Genomic DNA, 19,187 nt, shown 5'->3' with positions numbered 1-19,187 from the left:
AGGCACGGGGGCAGCAGGAAGGTGGGAGGAGAGGGAAGGGGGTGACAGACTAGAAGACAGGGGAGAAGGCCCAAAGGAGAGAGAGAGGAAGAGGCAAGCAGAGCGCCTGGCCCTCCCTGGGAGTGAGCTAGTTTCTCTTTACTATGCTTCCCTACACCCTCTTCCACCGCCAAACCCACCTCCACCCACCACCAAGTCAGTTGAGCTCCTTCAGGGCTGGTAAGAGAAAATCTTCAAGGTGGGAGCACCTAGAACTGAGCCACCAGTACCCCTTCCCTGCCCCATAGCTTAGGGGGCTCAGGTATTCCCCACCCTGCCCACTGTCAGGTAAGCCAGTGATGAGCAGGCCATGGCAGGGGGCTCCCAAGCCCCAGTGACAGCTCAGTCCCTGCCCCCAGGAGGCCTTACCACCTCCAGTGCCCTGTGGCGGTACCACTCTAGCACCGAGCTGAGCATGACCTCCGAGGCCAGCTGCATCATCTCCCTGGAGTCCTTCCCTGGAGCCTCTGAGCTGCCTTTCAACCCTTCCAGGGCTGCCAGCAACAGGTCCTTTATCTGCTGGGGTCCCAGGAAGTCTCCAAATTCCTGAAACAAAAGTGCTGAGTTCATGACACTGATGGGTAGACCAAGCTTTGAGCTTCGAGCTTTGTGCACAGAGGCACAAACACTGCCTGACACCCACATGCAGAGGTCAGCAGGGAGGGCCAGGAATATTCAGTTAACAGATAAGTGTTGAACCTTTAGGGAAGGAGCTACAAATGTAGGAGCAACACGTCCTGCACCCAGCACAGGGTGACATGCGTAAGGGAGAAGGAAGTCCATGCATTGTGGCACAGACCGGAGGAGGAGGGCACTCAGGACAGATGTGGGTGGCTGGGAAGGCGTCCTACAAAGCCTGGAAAGCTGGAAGGGAAGAAGGCTTTGGGGCCAGGTGGTGCTGCCCCTCCTCACCCCCCACCCTCTGCTGCTGGATGGGCACCAGGCAGTCACCGCGATCACCCGCAGGATGTTCTGGCACGGGCTCACAGGGTTGTAGGGCCCCAGGAAATGCTTGTTGCTCTCATATAGCTCCTTCTTGTTGGTCTCTTCCTTATCTCTGGCTCCTGCAAGAAGAGAACCTTTTCAGTGAGGCCAGATCTCCCTAGTTTTGTTAAACATACATGTAGGAAGTCCCTACATCATAAGGAACCAGCTTGATACATTTTCACATAGTGAACACACCATTGTAGCCGCCCCCAGGTCAAGAAGCAGAACCTGATCAGCACCCCAGAAGCCCCTCTTGTGCACTCCTTTCGATCATTAGCCCTCTCCCTGACCCTGGCTAAATACTGTTCTAATTTCTCAACCCCTAGAGAGATGTCTTTGCTTTTGAACTTGATATAAATGGACACGTGTTATTCTTGATGTCTGTCTCCTTCCACTCAACGTTATACGGATAAGATTCATCCACATAGTTGCACCAGCATTAGTTCTTTCATTCATTCTCAGTGCTGTATAATTTCCCACAGTATGAAAGACTATGATTAGTTATCAGTTCTATTATTGATGGACATTTGGGTTATTGCCAGCTACTAAGCGTCGTGCTGCTAAGAACATTCTAGTGTGTCTTTCGGTGAGTATATCTACACAGTTGTTAGTTGGATACCTAGGAGTGGATTGTTGGGTCGTAGTCTAAGCATAGATTCAGCTACAGGAGATATTGCCAAACAGTTTTCTATGATGGGAAATCAACCGTACCCCACCAGCAGCGCACGAGAGTTCCCATTGCTCCACCTCTTGGCAGCACATGTCATGGTCTGTCTGTTTCATTTATGCCATTCTGGTGGACGTGCGGCAATACGTCTTTTAAATTGCAATCCCCTACCCCTGGTAGTACCAATCCTTATCTACTTTTCTTTAGTTTTTATCATCATCTGACTTGCTATATGTTTTACTTGTTTATTTTGTTCACTATCTATCTCCCGACAACAAGAAGGTACTCTCACCAAAGAAGGATTATTTAATCTCTTTTCCCCACTCCTGTGTCCCCATATCCTATGATAGTACCCGGCACATAGCGGCTTCATATTTTCAGTTGAAGAGAACACATTTCAGGTGCACTTTCTGAGCCCTTATTGCAGCCCAGCTTGCGATCCCCTCAAGAAATACAGGACTTGGGCACAAGAAAGGGCCACTGAGGCAGAGTGATCACATGGACCAAGTGTGTGTGCTGTTTGTAAAGGAGAGGAGCCAAAGACCTGGAGTCGAGCTTAAGACCTGGAGTCAGGCAGACTCAGGTTCAAATCCCAGCCGTGCTGCTTCCTACAGTCAGGGGGCCTGGACAGACCACTTCACTCATTGAGATTAAATCCTGAGAGTGGCCGTGTGTAGTGGCTCACGCCTATAGTCCCAGCACTTCGGGGGTTTTTTGTTTGTTTGCTTGTTTTTGGTTTTGGTTTTTTGTTGTTGCTTGTTTTTTTGTTTTGTTTTTTGTTTGTTTGTTTTGAGACACAGTCTCGCTCTGTCACCCAGGCTGGAGTGCAGTGGTGTGATCTTGGCTCACTGCAACCTCTGCCTCCCAGGTTCAAGCGATTCTCCTGCCTCAGCCTCCAAAGTAGTGGGGACTACAGGTGTGCGCCATCACACCTGGTTTATTTTTGTATTTTTAGTAGAGACAGGGTATCACCTTGTTGACCAGGCTGGTCTTGAACTCCTGACCTCAGCTGATCCACTCGCCTCGGCCTCCCAAAGTGCTGGAAATACACAAAGTGAGCCACCGCACCCGGCCTGTAATCCCAGCACTCTGGAGGCCAAGACAGATAGTTCACTTGCACCCAGGAGTTCCAGACCAGCCTGGGCAACATGGAGAAACCCTGTCTCTACAAAAAATAAATTAGCGGCTGGGCACAGTGGCTCATGCCTGTAATCCCAACACTTTGGGAAGCCGAGGCAGACAGATCATGAAGTCAGGAGTTCAAGACCAACCTGACCAACATGGTGAAACCCCATCTCCACTAAAAATATACAAATTGGCTGGGCATAGTGGCTCACGCCTGTAATCCCAGCACTTTGGGAGGCCAAGGCGGGTAGATCACAAGGTCAGGAGATCGATACATCCTGGCTAACATGGTGAAACCTCGTCTCTACCAAAAAAATACAAAAAATTAGCCGGGCATGGTGGCGGGCGCCTGTAGTCCCAGCTATTCAGGAGGCTGAGGCAGGAGAATGGCGTGAACCTGGGAGGCGGAGCTTGCAGTGAGCCGAGATAGCGTCACTGCACTCCAGCCTGGGTGACACAGCGAGACTCCGTCTCAAAAAATATATATATATATATAAATTTTATATAAATATGTATATATATATATACAGGCGTGTCAGTGCATGTCTGTAATCCCAGTTACTCAGGAGGCTGAGGCAGGAGAATCTCTTGAACCCGGGAGGTGGAGGTTGCAGTGAGCTGAGATCACGCCACTGCACTCCAGCCTGGGTGACAGAGCAAGACTCCGAAAAAGAAAAAAAGAAAGAGAGAGAGAGAGAGAGAGAGAGAGAGAGAGAGAGAGAGAAAGATTAAATTAGCTGGGCCAGGCGCAGTGGCTCACACCTGTAATCCCAGCGCTTTGGGAGGCTGAGGCAGGCAGATTACTTGAGATCAGGAGTTCAAGACCAGCCTAGCCAAAATGGCAAAATCCCGACTCTACTAAAAAATACAAAAATTAGCCGCGCATGGTGGCACGCACCTGTAGTCCCAGCTACTCAGGAGGCTGAGGCAGGAGAATTGCTTGAACCTGGGAGGTGGAGGTTGCAGTGAGCCAAGATCGTGCCACTGCACTCCAACCTGGGCAACAAAGCAAGACTCCATCTCAACAAATAATAATAATAAATAAATAAGCTGGGTGTAGTGGCGTGTGCCTATAGTCCCAGCTACTCTGGAGGCTGAGGTGGGAGGATCACCTGAGCCTGAGAGGTTGAGGCTGCAATGAGCCATGATTGAGCCACTGCACTCCAGCCTGGATAACAGAGCAAAACTCTATCTCAAAAAATAAACAAATAAATAAACAAACAAACAAACAAATCTAAGAGTATGGTTCTTGCCTGCTAAAAAAAGAAAAAAATAAATAAAATCTAAGAGTATAAGTTTGGCCTAGGGTTGCCAAATAAAATACAGGATAACAAGTTAAATTTGAATTTCAGATAAACAAATCATTTTTAGTGAAATTACATCTCAAATATACTAAAAATTATCCATTGTTTACCTGAAATTCAAATTTTACTGAGTATCCTGTATTTTTTATTTGCTAAATCTGGCAACCCTAATTGGGTCTATAATTCCTACTTATTTCTCTTTCTTTCTTTTTCAAATGAGCTGACTCGGCAGGGTGCAGTGTTGCATACTTGTAATCCCAGCGCTTTGGGAGGTTGAGGCAAGTGGATCACTTGAGCCCAGAAGTTCAAGACCAGCCTGGGCAACATGGCGAAACCCTATCTCTACCAAAAATACAAAAAAAATGTAGCCAAGCACGATAGCGGGCTCCTGTAGTCCCAGTTACTCAGGAGGCTGAGGTGGGAAGATTGCTTGAGCCTGAAAGATTGAGGCTGCAGTGAGATCATGCCACCGCACTCTAGCCTGGGCAACAGAACAAGACTCTGTCTCAAAAAAAAAAAAAAAAAGGCAGCCTCCCGAGCCAGAATAGACTCACAGAGGCTCCTATTCCTTCCCCTAAAGCCGGTTATTAACATGGTTTATACCACCTTCACCCACCCTCCAGAGATGTGAGTGGCTCCTGGTCAACAGGGTAAATCTCCCAGCAACCAAATCTTTGTCCCAAATGCTAGAGATCAAGAAGAGTGAGGATACCAGATAAAGCCCAAAAGCCTGAAGGGACAGGAAAAGGTGAACTATATGACAAGTGCCTATAATGTGTGGCACTGAGCTAGTACCTTTACATACGCTCTTACAAAAGATCTCACTTAATCTTTCAAAAAGCATGAATTTAGGCTAGGTGCGGTGGCTCCCACCTATAATTCCAGCACTTCGGGAGGCCGAGGAAGACAGGTCACTTGAGGTCAGGAGTTCAAGACTGGCCTGGCATGGTGAAATCCTGTCTCTACTAAAATTACAAAAATTAGCTGGGTGTGGTGATGTGTGCCTGTAATCCCAGCTACTAGGGAGGCTGAGGCAGGAGAATCATTTGAGCCCAGGAGGCAGAGATTGCAGTGAGCCAAGATTGTGCCACTGCACTCCAGCCTAGGTAACAGAGCCAGACTCTGTCAAAAAAAAAAAAAAAAAAAAAAGCATGAATTATGAACTATATCTGAGTGCACCCTTTTCACAGATGAGGAAATCTAGGCCTATACAAAGCGCTTGCCTGAGGTCACACCACTAAGCAGGGACAGAACCAGCTCTTACGCACAGGTCACTCTACCCCCAGAGCCAGGAGAGTTTAAACCACATACCAAGGTCCCCTGGTTTAGGGCAGAGCTAGGGTGATGGAGAAAGGAAGGAGGCAAGTGACAGCTGATACTGTGCACCTCTAGGTACAGTGCCTCTGGATACCTGTATCAGCCCATACCACATCACTAACTGCTCCCTGAAGCTGAATCAAGGAAAGTTCTCTCAACTACAAGCTTTAGCTGCTCTGGATTCTATGATAGAAGCTGTTCTTTGTTCATTCATTCAATAGATATTCACTGAGCACCCACCATGTGCCAAGCCCAGAGATGGCTCTGGGGAATACAGGGCTAACCAAGATACAGCCCTGCCCTTCCCTCATAGGATTATAGTCTCTAGTGGGGAAAACAGACAGGAAAACAAGGTGTTAGGGGAACTATCCTTAGGTATACCTAGTATTAAGGGAAAATGAAAATGATAGTCACAAACTAAGCTTGGAAGGGTGAGAAAAAGCAAGACTGCTTAAATCAAAATAGTTTTGTTTGTAGTCTTTGTCCCCTTGTTCTATGGGGTCTTGGGCTTCACACCAGTTTCCAAAGTCCCCATCTGACCCTGTGCTGGTTTCCCCCATCTCCCACCAGGGTCTTCATGCCAAGGCTCCAGCTGATTCTTTATTGAATCCAGACTGAGCAACAACTCAGAAGACTTCCTTCAGAAGCAATAAGGCTTACGTTTTTGGAGCTCCAGGATAGTGTAGAGGATGATGATGCCGTCCAGAGCCTCCCGGCCAATCTCCTCATCAGGATCCCCAATGCGAAGGATGAGTCTCCCCAGCAGAAGCCCCAGCGCCGGGAACCCCAAGGGCATCTGTTTGTATTGCAATCTTAGGGATTGAGTGTTATAGGTTCAACAATGCTATACATTAAATGGTGAACACAGGTGGATAGTCTGGCCCAGAAAACAGAGCCCTCTGAAGATGGCAAGAGCCACCTGGGAATCCCTGAACAGAGGCACAGGCTCCTTCAGAAGTGGGAAGATTCTCCCTAAGAGTCTCTACCCCTCCCAGGGGCCACTCACAAAGAAAGGCAGAGTCAGAAGCATGTAGTTCAACACAGAGACATGGCTGTTCACAGCCCGTGCTCGCTCATGGGCCTTCCCAGAGTTCATCCAAGGCCCCAGGGCCTGTGGGATCAAAAGACAGACTCAGAACTACAGGTTAGATGCCAGCCCCTGCTGCTGGGTGGACAGGCCAGCCTTCACCCATCAGCAGGAAGCTTCCAGAGAGGGCATAAAGGTCACCACAGCCCTCCTCCTCTTCTTGGGGTTTAGGGAGAGATGGAGTTCAGAATAGGACCGACAGACTATAGGGAAGAAGGAAGTCAATGAGGAGAGAGATGAAAGATGAAGAGTCATGAAGACAGAAGAGAGATGCAGGGACAAGCATGGAAAGAGCACAGATATGGTAGCAGCTATAACCATGGGCAGCCATTTAGAGAGTGGGAGGATGGGGAGAGAGTGGGGAGAGGCAGGAGTCTGGGACAGGGCCTGTGAGACAGACAGAGAGGCAGAACACTCACACAAGATGACATCCTAAAGCCAAATCACTCCTGGGTCTGGCCTCCACTGCTCCTGAGCCAATTTCTCTCTTCCCTCCACCCTTCCTCCCCTCCCTTCCTTGCCTCTCCCATCTCCGCCGCACCTGCAAGATGCTCTTCAGCCCAGCAGGAGTGGGGTCCTCGATAAAGAGGGCTTTGAGCAGTGTCTGCAGGGCCTCCAGGGTCTGATGGTAAAGAGTCTGTGGACAGGAGGAGGACCAAGCCACTAGGGCACCTCTGGAGTAGACATCAGCCCCAGGCATCCCCTGGTGTGGGTCAGGGGAGGAGGGGGAATTTGGACCCAGGAGAGCTGCTTTCTGGTCCCACCTCTGAGACTAACTTGATGTGTAATGTTGGGTAAATTACTTCCCCTCATGGATTATAGTTTCCTTATCAACAATTGCTAATTATTATCTCTGCACTTTCTCCTTAAAGACGGAGGAAGCGGAGATCCAGCATACACTGAGAATCTACCGTGGACCGTGGACCTGGTGATTTGCACAACCATATCACCTTGTCCACAAATTGTTTCTCTCATTTTACAAATGAAGGGACAGGGACACTTGTCCAAGATCACAGAACAAGAAGTTTCAAGTCATGAGGAGCAAATGAGAGGATGGATGGGAAAATGCTCTGGAACTGCAAGAGCTGGATCAATGAAAGAGCCAATCTTACTTTCATCATCTCTAGGGAAATGCTCTGATTCTTTTTGGAATTGCTTCTCCTAGACCCAAATAGATTTTCCAAGTTGCCCCTTAAGGAAGCCATCTCTCTCCTGACCAGGTTTCTCATTCCTTAACCACACCACCATCCTGGAATTGTCTTATGGGTACCGGCATTACATGTACACAAGGCTGGGCAGTGGGTTTGAGTTACTCTGAGAAGACCCTCTCTTTTTTGCCTCCCCTCCTCCTGCCAGCTCCCTAAGTGTGCCTCCTAGGTTGTTATTGCCCAACTTCCTGAGTCTGCACACACCGTGAAGCCAGTGGTCCTTGGGGATATACCATAACCACCAAGAAAGCCTGGCTCACCACCTACCTACCTCCTCCTTCTCGCCCATCTCTGCAGATTACTATGCAGCACTGTCCTCTGCTGGCTAAATCTGGTACTACAAAAGGGCTGCCTGCTTTTTTCATTCACCCGCTCCACCCCAGTCTTCTACAAGGGCACCACCTCCGGGACCCTGGTTCTCCAGCCTCACTTCCCAGAACTCTCGCCTAACCCTCTGGGTTCCAGTCACACTGCCACTTTGTCATTCTCTGCCTGAAATGCTCTTCCTTCTGCCACCCTCTGCAGCTAATTAGTTCTTTATTAACTTCACAGCTTCACAATCACAACCCCTGACCCCTATCTAGGCCTTCCCCTCCCCCACCGCCCACCCCACCATTACAGGCTCTTTATAGCACCAAGTTCTTCCGGCTTGCAGGATTTATGATTGGTGTAATTTTGCATTTATTCGTATTTATTTATTTGATACCATCCATCTCCCCCACGCTCACTTCAGCTGTAAGGTTCCTGTGCTGAGTTCAGCATGGAGTAGGTACTGAGTTACTATTTGCTAAATGAAGTGATGAATGAATGTGCTGCAAGCTGGGCTGAAACCCTTTGCCTTAACCTTCCCCACTGACCCTCTCTACCCCTCATCCTACCCTGAGGGTCACCTCCACTCCTCCTCCCAGGAACGCCTGGAGAGGTTTGAAGATGCTCGCATGAGCCTCCAGAGGTTCTGTTTCTCCAGGCCTCAGCCCCAGTTCCCCCAGTCTGTCTTCGTTATAGCCTAGGCCTCAGCCCTGCCCTCCCAATCCTGGCCGCTTCCCTTGGCCATGCCATCATCTGCCCACATCCCTCCCATAGGGCAGGGCCCAGAAGTGGACAGGATGGGTGTTGTTTTGTTTTGTTTTGTTTTGAGATGGAGTCTCACTCTGTCATCCAGGCTGGAGTGCAGTGGCACCATCTCTGCTCACTGCAGGCTCTGCCTCCTGGGTTCCAGCCATTCTCCTGCCTCAGCCTCCTGAGTAGCTGGGCCTACAGGCGCCCGCCACCATGCCCGGCTAATTTTTTTTTTTTAATAGAGACAGGGATTCACCGTGTTAGCCAGGATGGTCTGCATCTCCTGACCTCGTGATCCACCCACTTCAGCCTCCCAAAGTGCTGGGATTACAGGCGTGAGCCACCGCGCCCAGCCGGGTGTCTTTATTTGAATGATTCATCCATTCACCATTTATCAAGTACCTACTCAGACCAACAGAAGTGAGTTGAATTGCCCAAGGCCACAGACCAATGAGCTGGAGGATGCAGCTCCAGATCTCCTCCCAGAACTTGGGCCAGCCCTGAGGCCCTGCTGGGAAGGCCTGTCTCACCTGGATGGTCTCAGCCTTGGCCTCATCCTTCTCCTGCATGGCCTGCACGGAGGGCAGGGAGAACACACTCTGCACACACATGTTCATCAGCTCCGACCTCTCCCGCACGCCCAGGGTGGGCTGGGCGTGGCTGGAGAAGAGGCAGAAAACAAAGGGAGTGAGAAAGGGGCCCTACGGCTAAAGACGGGAGCTGAGCTGAGAAGCAGGGACTGGGCAAGGTGGAGGCGGGTTGGCGGAGGGTACAGTGGAGAGACGGAGGGAGGCAGAAGTGGAGGAAGAGAGGAGAGGGGTTGTGGGGACAGGGAGAGGGCCATGGACACCTCAGCTGGGTCAGGATCTCCATGGCCTGCTTGCGGACGGAGCTTGAGAGAGAATCCAGTGGCTCCTCCTGGATCTGCCTCTGGACAGGGGGCCACAGAAGGGCTGATGAGGACAGGGCTACTGCAGGCCGCCAGGGCCAAGGCTGCCCCCCTCACAAGGAGCAGGTCACAGCAGCCCCTCAAGTGCTCCTCCCGCCTCAGCTGCCCAAGTAACTGGGACTATAAGCTCATGCCACCACACTTGGCTAAGTATTTTTATTTTTTTTTTTTTTTTTTTTTTGAGACGGAGTCTCACGCTGTTGCCCAGGCTGGAGTGCAGTGGCGCGATCTCGGCTCACTGCAAGCTCCGCCTCCTGGGTTCACGCCATTCTCCTGCCTCAGCCTCCTGAGTAGCTAGGACTACAGGCGCCCGCCACCGCGCCCGGCTAATTTTTTTTTGTATTTTTAGTAGAGACGGGGTTTCACTGTGGTCTCGATCTCCTGACCTTGTGATCCGCCCGCCTCGGCCTCCCAAAGTGCTGGGATTACAGGCTTGAGCCACCGCGCCCGGCCGTATTTTTATTTTTTTTAGAGACAGAGTCTTGCTGTGTTGCTCAGGCTGGTCTCAAACTCCTGAGCTCAAGCCATCCTCCTGCCTTGGCCTCCCAAAATGCTGGAATTAAAGACATGAGCCACCATGCCTGGCCTCCAGGAGGCATATTCAAACCATGGAACTGGCCCAAAGCAAAAACCACCATGTGTGGCCCTTGAAAACCGCCCAGTTGCATTCCTTTAAATTTTTTTTGCTTTTTCTTTTTAGAGATGGGGTCTTATGATGTTGGCCAGGTTCATCTCGAACTCTCTCATTTTTTTTTTTTTTTTTTTTGAGACGAAGTCTTGCTTTGTTGCCCAGGTTGGAGTGCAGTGGCACAGTCTCGGCTCACTGCAACCTCTGCCTCCCTAGCTCAAGCAATTCTCCCGCCTCAGCCTTCTGAGTAGCTGGGACCACAGACACATGCCACCATCCCCAGCTAAGCTTTTTTTGTATTTTTAGTAGAGATGGGGTTTCACCATTTTGGTCAGACTGGTCTCGAACTCCTGACCTCAAGGGATCTGCCTGCCTCAGCCTCCCAAAGTGCTGGGATGACAGACGTGAGCCACCACACTTGGCCAAATGTCCATTTCTTTAAGATAAAAAATTAGTTGGATATGGTGGCACACACCTGTGGTCCCAAATCTCCAGAGGCTAAGGCCGGAGGATCCCGTAAGCCCAGGAGGTTGATGCTGCAGTAAGCCATGATGGCGCCACTGCACTCCAGCCTGGGCGACAGAGCATGACCCTGTCTCAAAATAAAGGATGTCCTTCTAATTGCTTCTCATTTTGATCTAGCACCTACACACAGCAGATGCTCAATTAATGAAAGCAAGGACTTTTAAAAAAAGCAAGGACTTTTTTGGTTGTCTCTGTGAAGTACACAGCTTCAGTGGTTATTCCTGCCCAATCCATTCTGGTGGAGTGGCTGTATTTATCAAAATGATGAGGAAACTGTCTAAAGTTGCCTACCAGAAGGAATGGCTGGGAAAAGAATGTATTAAGTAATAAGAACTGCTTCTGGGTGTGCAAGGCTTTACTGTAGACTAAGCATTGGGTTGTGTCCTCCCAACAAGCCAATGGCACAGGTATTATCACACCCATCTGTGAGATGAGAAGAGTGAGGCTCAGAACTTGCCTGAGCTCCCTCCGTGTAGGTGGGAGGCAGTTCGAAGTGGAGCTGAGACTCAATTCCCGGTGTCCTGCCTCCTCATCCTGTTCTCTTCCCACCTCAGCCTCCCACCCCTGCAGTCTCATCAGTGGGTGGACTCAGGAATTCTGCCGCCTCCCACCCCAATGCCGCAGACCCGCCCGTGGCTCCCCCACCATCATCTTCTTTATCATGGTCTTCTTTTCTCTTTCTGCCTCCAACAGATCCTGGCTCTTCTGAAGGGTGGTGACATTCTCAACCTAGGGGACAGCAGAGGGCAAAACCTCGGAGTGAGAGCCCCACCAAGCCCAGTCCTCAGGGGTTGCCCATACAGCACTGTTAACCACCCGACACCTGCAGGCAAGCCAGAATTGGCGCAAGAGAAATGAGAGGTTCCCACAAGGGGAACTTGGAGTGGGGTAAAGATTGGAGAATATTGAGGGATTGGAGGAGTTAATCCTGAATGCCAGCATTTGGAAGAGGACCAGATATGAGGGACTGCAAAGTACTGCTCCTTCTCCAGTCAACTAAGGAGGGGACAGAAAGGGCCCCAATCCCTCAACCTGAAATTGCACCATTAGTAACGCTTCATATGGGTCTTCCAGTACATACAAGTCAGATTGAGGCATTCTGCTACCTGAGAGAGAGAACACATTAACTAATATCCAACTAATCTCTCCATTCTCATCATCTTAAGGGAGAAGAAGGAAAATAAACAAAGACCATGAAATAAGAAAACTAACTTCATATAGTAAAGAAGAAAAGACAGGTTAATTTGATGCGGAGTGTAGCACATTGAAAATGGCTGCAAGTTCTTTTCTGCTCCTCCTATCCAAAACACAGATTCCTCTTGAATCTTGGCTCATTTTATAACTTGCTTTGACCAGTAGAGTAATGTGGAAGTGACGCTGGGCCAGTTCCTGGACTAGTCCTTAAGGAAACTGGAAGCTTCCACTTTTTCCCTCTGGAACCCAGCCACTGTGCTGCAAGGAAGCCCAAGCTAGAAGACAGAATGATTACAGACCATGTGAAGAGAGGCCCTGGAAAATGAGGGGGTCATCTTGAATATTCCAGTCCCACTGAGTAATATCAGTCTACACTGTGGAGCAGAAGAACCACCTAGCTAAGCCCAGTCAAACTTCAGAATCATGAGAAATCGGGCCTCTCCAATTCTAATGCCCCCAGCACCCAGGCTGAGATGCAGTGATGCAGTCACAGCTCACTACAATTTCAAATTCCTGGGCTCAAGCAATTTTTTGGTCTTAGCCTTCTGAGTAGCTAGGACTACATGGACTACGTAGGACTACTGGGCCACCATGGCCAGCTAATTTTTTTTTTTTTTTTTTTTTTACTTTGTACATTTTTGTAGCTGGGCATAGTGGCTCACGTCTGTAATTACAGCAATTTAGGAGGCTGAAGTGGGCAGATCACCTGAGGTCAGGAGTTCAAGACCAGCCCGACCAATATGATGAAACCCTGTCTCTACTAAAAATACAAAAATTAGCCAGGCATGGGGGCATGTGCCTGTAATCCCAGCTACTTGGGAGGCTGAGACAGGAGAATTGCTTGAACCCGGGAGGCAGAAGTTGCAGTGAGCCGAGATCATACCATTGCACTCCAGCCTGGGCAACAAGAGCGAAAACTCCAACTTAAAAAAAAAAAAAAAAAATCGTAGACACTGGGTCTCACGATGTTGCCCAGGTTGGTCTCAAACTTCCAGCCTCAAGTGATCCTCCCACCTCAGCCTCCCAAAGTACTGGGATTACTGGTGTGAGCCACCATCCCTATCCCAGAGTGAACTTTTAAACCACTAAATTCTGGGGTGGTTTGTTAAACAGCAATAGGTAACTTAAACGGTAAGAGTGATGATAGAGCGATGGCTAATTTAATCCAAATGGTCAGAGAAGACCACTTAGAGGAGTTAACACCTGGGCTGAGTCCTAAATGACAAGAAAGAACTAGCTATGCAGAGAACTAGGGGGAAGTCCTGTCTGTCTCCCCAAACTAGAATGTCAGATCACATCACTGTTGTATCCCTAGTGCCTAAAACAGTGCCTGGCACATAGTAGAGGCTCAATGAAATGTGTTGAATGACAATATTGAGGCTCAGAAACCCATACCCCACAATATGGTGTTTGGACATGCTGTATTGAATAAGCTTCCAGGTCTCTCTGATGTCTCCCAAAGTATGAGATGAAGTTGAAGTTCCTTGATCTGCCTAAGATCCAGATCTTCCAAGGACATCAACTGTTGTTCCTTCCCTTCCCTGTAAGACCAAGAATGTAACCACATCTGAACAGACCCTTTCACAAAATAATCTCTGTTCCTGATCCATTAATTCTTGCTACTAATCCCTTATTGCTCCTCAACAGAATTCCTCTTCTCTTGCTGGGTGTGGTGGCTCACGGCTATAATTACAGCACTTTGGAAGGCTGAGGTAGGAGGATGGCTTGAGCTCAGGAGTTCAAGACCAGCCTGAGCAACATAATAAGACCTCACCTCTAGGCAAAACATAAAAAAAAAAAAAAAAAAATAGTCCAGGGCCAGGCACAGTGGCTCATGCCTATAATCCCAGCTACTCAGGAGGCTGACATGGGAGGATCGCTTAAGCCTGGGAAGTTGAGGCTGCAGCAAGCCAAGATCGCATCACTACACTCCAGCCCGAGTGACAGAGTGAGACCCTGCCTAAAAAAAAAAAAAAAAAAAAAAAAAAATTCTCTTCTCCTGCCTCCTATAACCTGTTTTGCCAGGATCCAAGCCCCCATTTTTCTGTAACCTCAAAATGGTATATAAGCTTCTGGGCCCTCACTGGGGGCAGGTAATCACTCTGTGCTTCTCTCCGTGTACTCATTAATAAATGCATGTACATTTTCTCCAATTAATCTGCCTTTGTTAGTTGATTTTTTTTTCAGCAAACCTTCAGAGGATGAAGGGGACGTTTTCCCTTGGCCCCTGTGACAGCAATAAAAAGTCTTCTTTTTGCAGGCGCCATGGTAGCTGCTGTACATATCACCTGGCATGGGCCTCACTTCAGCTTTGTTGTGCTCATTTTATAGAACTTTCCTGGCAGAAACACGTGCAAAGGCCCTGGGGCAGGAATGAGTTTGGCGTGTGTGAGAAACAGAAAAAGGCCAGCGTGGCAGGAACACAGTGGACAACTAGAAGGCCACCATGGGATGAGGATAAATGCTCCCCAAATGCAGGGCTTCCTCTTAGTCCAGTCACCTCTCCTCATCCCCACCCTGCACTGCCCCAAGGACTGAAGCTTGGCCCTGAAGCAGCCTGGAGGCAGGGCCTGCCTCCTGCATGTCTGGGCCTGGATGGATACCCCACCTCCTTCACATTCTGTCCACCAAGCACCCTTGTCCACACTCCCTGTGTCACACTCACGTCCACCAGCTTGTCTAGTCTTCCCCACTGGCCCTTGCCAAGTCCTGCAAATGCAAGTGTGCCTCACCTGCTGGACTGGTCTTCTTGGGCCTCCTAGGCCTGCTGCATGGCCCAGACCTGGGTTGGGCCTGACTGTCCTGAAAAAAGGCCACTTCTAGACTTTCTGCCCCTTTCAGAGCCCCTCCCACAATTCATTCAATTGTTTAAAAATATTTTATTGAGCATCTATTATGTGCCAGGCACTGTTCTAGATGCTGAAGTTATAGCTGTGAATAACAGACAAAAATGCCCGAGTAATGGAGGATATGTCCTTGTGGGGCAGATGAACAAGAAAGAAGATGAATAAACAAAGCATATGGCACATCAGACAGCAATGAACGTTGTGGAGAAAAGGAGAGCCGGGCAGAGGCATGGGGAATGCTGAGGCTGCTGGGCTGGGTGGGGGAAGGGGAGAGGGGGTAGGCAGCATGGAAGTACCCCAGGACAGTCAGCTAGGGGTTGGGCAGGAGGCATACCAGAGCCATGTTTTTGCCACCTTCTGTCTTCTCTGGCACCTTCACCAGGCATGAGGTCACTTCATCAAAGGCTCCTACAGGGCACAATTTCAATGAGAAGATGGATAAAGCTGTGATGTACCTAGGAAGCCATCATGCTATCTCTCTCCTCCCCCTCTAGGCCCCTCCAATCCCTACCCCACCCCAGCACCCCAGTAGCCACACTGAGCTTTTTTTTTTTTTTTTTTTTTTTTTTTTTCTTTTTTTTTTTTTTTGAGACGGAGTCTCGCTCTTGCTGCCCAGGCTAGAGTGCAATGGCGCTCACTATCTTGGCTCACTGCAACCTCCACCTTCTGGGTTCAAGTGATTCTCCTGCCTCAGCCTTCCAAGTAGCTGGGATTACAGGCACCCACTACCACACCCAGCTATTTTTTGTATTTTTAGTAGAGACAGGGTTTCACCATGTTGGCCAGGCTAGTCTCGAACTCCTGACCTCCAGTGATCCACTCGTCTCGGCCTCCCAAAGTGCTGGGATTACAGGTGTGAGCCACCACGCCTGGCCTACACTGAGCTTTTAAGTGTACATCAGCTCATGTCACCCCCTCCCTAAAACCTTTCAGTGACACTGCATTTCATTGAGCACAAAGCCAGCATCCTTGCCGAGGCCTTCAATGCCCTGCCTGGTCGGTTGTGCCCTGCCCTCCTCTGCGGCCCTATCTCCCACCACTTGCCCGCCTCACTATGCTCTGGCCACACCAGCTTCCTTCCAGAACTGAGCACATTTCCCCTCAGGGCCTTTGCATGGTGGTTCCCTCTACCCGGGCCACTGCTCGCCATACCTCCTTGCCCCGCTAAGGCTCTCCTTCAGGCCTAGGCTTGCCTGCCAGTCCTGAGAAAGGCCACCCCTACCCTCTGGCTCTGCAAGGGCCAATATGGTCTTGTCGCGCATTGTCCGAATCTCTTTCAGCAGTTATCATAATTCATAGCTAAACACCTACTTGTTATGAGAGGCATCTGCCGTTCTGTCAGCCCCCCATCTCTTCACTTTCTTTTGGTGAAAGAGCCTCATCTTTCCTGTGTGCACCCTATTCCATGTAGCTAGGTGAAGCTGGATTCCTCAAGACACACCCAGCACCCACTCTTCAGACAGGGGTGGGCCTGGAACCCAAGCTCCGCTCCTAAGAGTGTCCCATGCCACCAGCCACAGCGATTGGTCCAGGGATGAAAACTTGACTGGGCAGGACCAATAGAGTCTTTTATTTAAGGGGGTTGAGGGGAACACCAAAGGAGAGAGGATATTTCTCCTTCTGAGGACAAGGTCACTGGGGCCTATGAAAACCTGGAACTTCAGATTCTCGACCACCAGAGGATGCTAGAGGATGGAGAAGTACAGATACCCCAATTGTAGTGAACACCAAGATCTTAGCTTCTAAACACCATTCTCCACTAAAAGGAACAAGGCTCCTTGGAGAAATGTTTGATTCCAGGACTCAAACAGGGAAAGCTCAGGATGAACCTGAGACACCTGAATGATAAAGACATGTCAAATATCAAAGGAATACAAAAGCATGCTTTATTCGTTGTTTTTTTGTTTTATTTGTTTTGAGCTGATGGGGGCTGAGCACGGTGGCTCACGCCTGTAATCCCAGCACTTTGGGAGGCTGAAGCAGGTGGATCATCTGAGGTCAGGAGTTTGAGACCAGCCTGGCCAACATGGTGAAACCCCACCTCTACTAAAAATACAAAAATTAGCTGGGCATAGTGGTGCACACCTATAATCACAGCTACTAGGGAGGCTGAGGCAGGAGAATCGCTTGAACCCAGAAGGCAGAGGTTTAGTGAGCCAAGATTGTGCCACTGCATTCCAGCCTGGGCAACAGAGCAATATTTCGTCTCAAAAAAAGAAAGAGCTCGGGGGTCTTGCCGTGTTGGCCAGGCTGGTCTCTACAAAAGTTTGCTTGAAGGGAATTCCACTGATCAAATTGAGGAAAATTTGAGTGTCACAATAAATTGTGAAAAAAAATGGATTATAGCCCATTAAATAAACTAAGAAAATGGATTATAGCCCATTAAATAAACTAATTGAGTCCATATAATACTAATAAATAAATAAATAAATTGAAAGTTTGATGGGAATGGGATATTCACATAGTTTCAAAGTACCTGACCACATGATATTCACTACAAAGGGGTAAATATTGACTTCACAATAGAAAACCTTGGCAGCAACCATCCTACTCAAGTGATGAAAGCAAACAGCGTCAGTAATGAACAAATCAAAATTATAAGGCACCAGACAGGACGCAATGAGAAAAACCCAGCATCACTTCTGTGCTATTCCTGCCAAAAATGCATGCCCTGAATCTAATCATGAGCAAGCATCAGACAAATTGAAACTGAGGCACATCCTACAAAAATAGCTTGCCTGTCATCTTCAAATGTATCAAGGACAGGAAAGTCAAAGAAAGGCTGAGGACTGCAGGAGACAGATCAGACTAGAAAAAAAGTACAATGAGTGGTTCTGAACTGGATCCTCTTGCTGTAGAGAACATTACTGGGAAAATTGGTGACTTTTGAATAGGGCCTGAGGATTACATGGTAGCTGTGTATCAATATTAATTACTTGATAGTGATAGTTATATTTTATCCTTTTTTGTAAGAAGTACACTCTGAAATTCAGGGGTGATGGAGCATCATTTGGAAACTGATTCTTAAATGATTCAAGGAAAAAAATTTATAGTACATTTTCAACTTTTTTTTTTCTTTGAGATGGAGTCTCACTCTGTTGCTCAGGCTGGAGGGCAGTGGTGCCGATCTCGGCTCACTTCAACCTCCACCTCCCGGATTCAAGTAATTCTCCCACATCTGCCTGCTGAGAAGCTGGGTTTATAGGTGTGTGCCACCCTGCCTGGTTAATTTTTGTATTTTTAGTAGAGACAGGATTTCACCTTGTTGGTCAGGCTGGTCTTGAACTGCTGGCTTCAAGTGATCTGCCCACCTTGGCCTCCCAAAGTGCTGGGATTACAGGCATGAGCCACCACACCCAGCTCAACTTTTCTCTAAGTTTTGTTTGGTTTTGTTTGCAGACAGAGTCTTGCTCTGTCATTCAGGCTGGAATGCAGTGGTGCAATCATGGCTCACTGCAGTCTCGACCTCCTGGGCTCAAGTGATCCTCCTACCTCAGCCTCCCAACTAGTTGGCGCTACAGGCCCATGCCACCACATTTGGCCAATTGTTAATTTTTTTGTAGAGATGAGGGTCTCATTTTGTTGTCCAGGCTGGATGTGAACTCCTGGGTTCAAGCAATATTCCTGCCTCAGCCTCTCAAAGTGCTACGTATTACAGGTGTGAGCCACCATGCCCAACCCTAGGTTGGTTTTTAAAAATCATTTTTAAAATATTTTTAAGGCCGAGGGTGGCAGCTCACACCTGTAATATCAGCACTTTGGGAGGCCAAGGCAGGTGGGTCGCCTGAGGTCAGGAGTTCGAGACCAGCCTAGCCAGTGTGGTGAACTCAGTCTCTACTAAAAATACAAAAATTAGCTGGGCATGGTGGCAGGTGCCTGTAATCCCAGCTACTCAAGAGGCTGAGGCAGGAGAATCACTTGAACCCAGAAGCAGAGGTTATAGTGAGCTGAGATTGCTCCACTGCACTCCAGCCTGGGCGACAAGAGCGAAACACTGTCTCAAAGTAAATAAATAAATAAATAAATAAATAAATAATATTTTTAAGTACCTACTATATGACCAGTACTGTTCTAAGCACAGTTAATAAAAGTGAACAGGGCCAGACGTGGTGGCTCATACCTGTAATACCAGCACTTTGGGAGGCCGAGGTGGGCAGATCACCTGAGCTCAGAAGTTCGAAACCAGCCTGATCAACACGGAGAAATCTCGTCTCTACTAAAAATACAAATTAGCCAGGCATGTGGCACATGC

General features: G+C 48.7%; 1 protein-coding gene across 11 annotated transcripts in view; it reads right to left on the bottom strand.

Moving 5' to 3' along the window:
• Positions 1-19,187, bottom strand: part of MROH7 (maestro heat like repeat family member 7) — a 74,138-nt gene that overhangs the window by 30,193 nt on the left and 24,758 nt on the right. For 9 of the 11 annotated variants that reach the window (XM_050802647.1, XM_050802642.1, XM_050802656.1 and 6 more), the window contains 9 exons: positions 15,270-15,343; positions 11,541-11,624; positions 9,644-9,723; positions 9,324-9,453; positions 7,068-7,163; positions 6,446-6,550; positions 6,100-6,235; positions 952-1,103; positions 409-585 (listed from right to left, as the gene is read on the bottom strand). In XM_050802647.1, coding sequence (XP_050658604.1) covers positions 409-585; positions 952-1,103; positions 6,100-6,235; positions 6,446-6,550; positions 7,068-7,163; positions 9,324-9,453; positions 9,644-9,723; positions 11,541-11,624; positions 15,270-15,343 — 1,034 coding nt within the window. The remainder of the gene's footprint in view (positions 1-408; positions 586-951; positions 1,104-6,099; positions 6,236-6,445; positions 6,551-7,067; positions 7,164-9,323; positions 9,454-9,643; positions 9,724-11,540; positions 11,625-15,269; positions 15,344-19,187) is intronic. The other 2 variants (XM_050802654.1, XM_050802655.1) reach the window with 2 other exon arrangements.

Source organism: Macaca thibetana, chromosome 1, assembly GCF_024542745.1.
Source record: "Macaca thibetana thibetana isolate TM-01 chromosome 1, ASM2454274v1, whole genome shotgun sequence".
NCBI classification, from domain to species: domain Eukaryota; kingdom Metazoa; phylum Chordata; class Mammalia; order Primates; family Cercopithecidae; genus Macaca; species Macaca thibetana.
The sequence above is the reverse complement of the archived record's forward strand: the minus strand, read 5'-3'. Positions and strand labels throughout refer to the sequence as shown.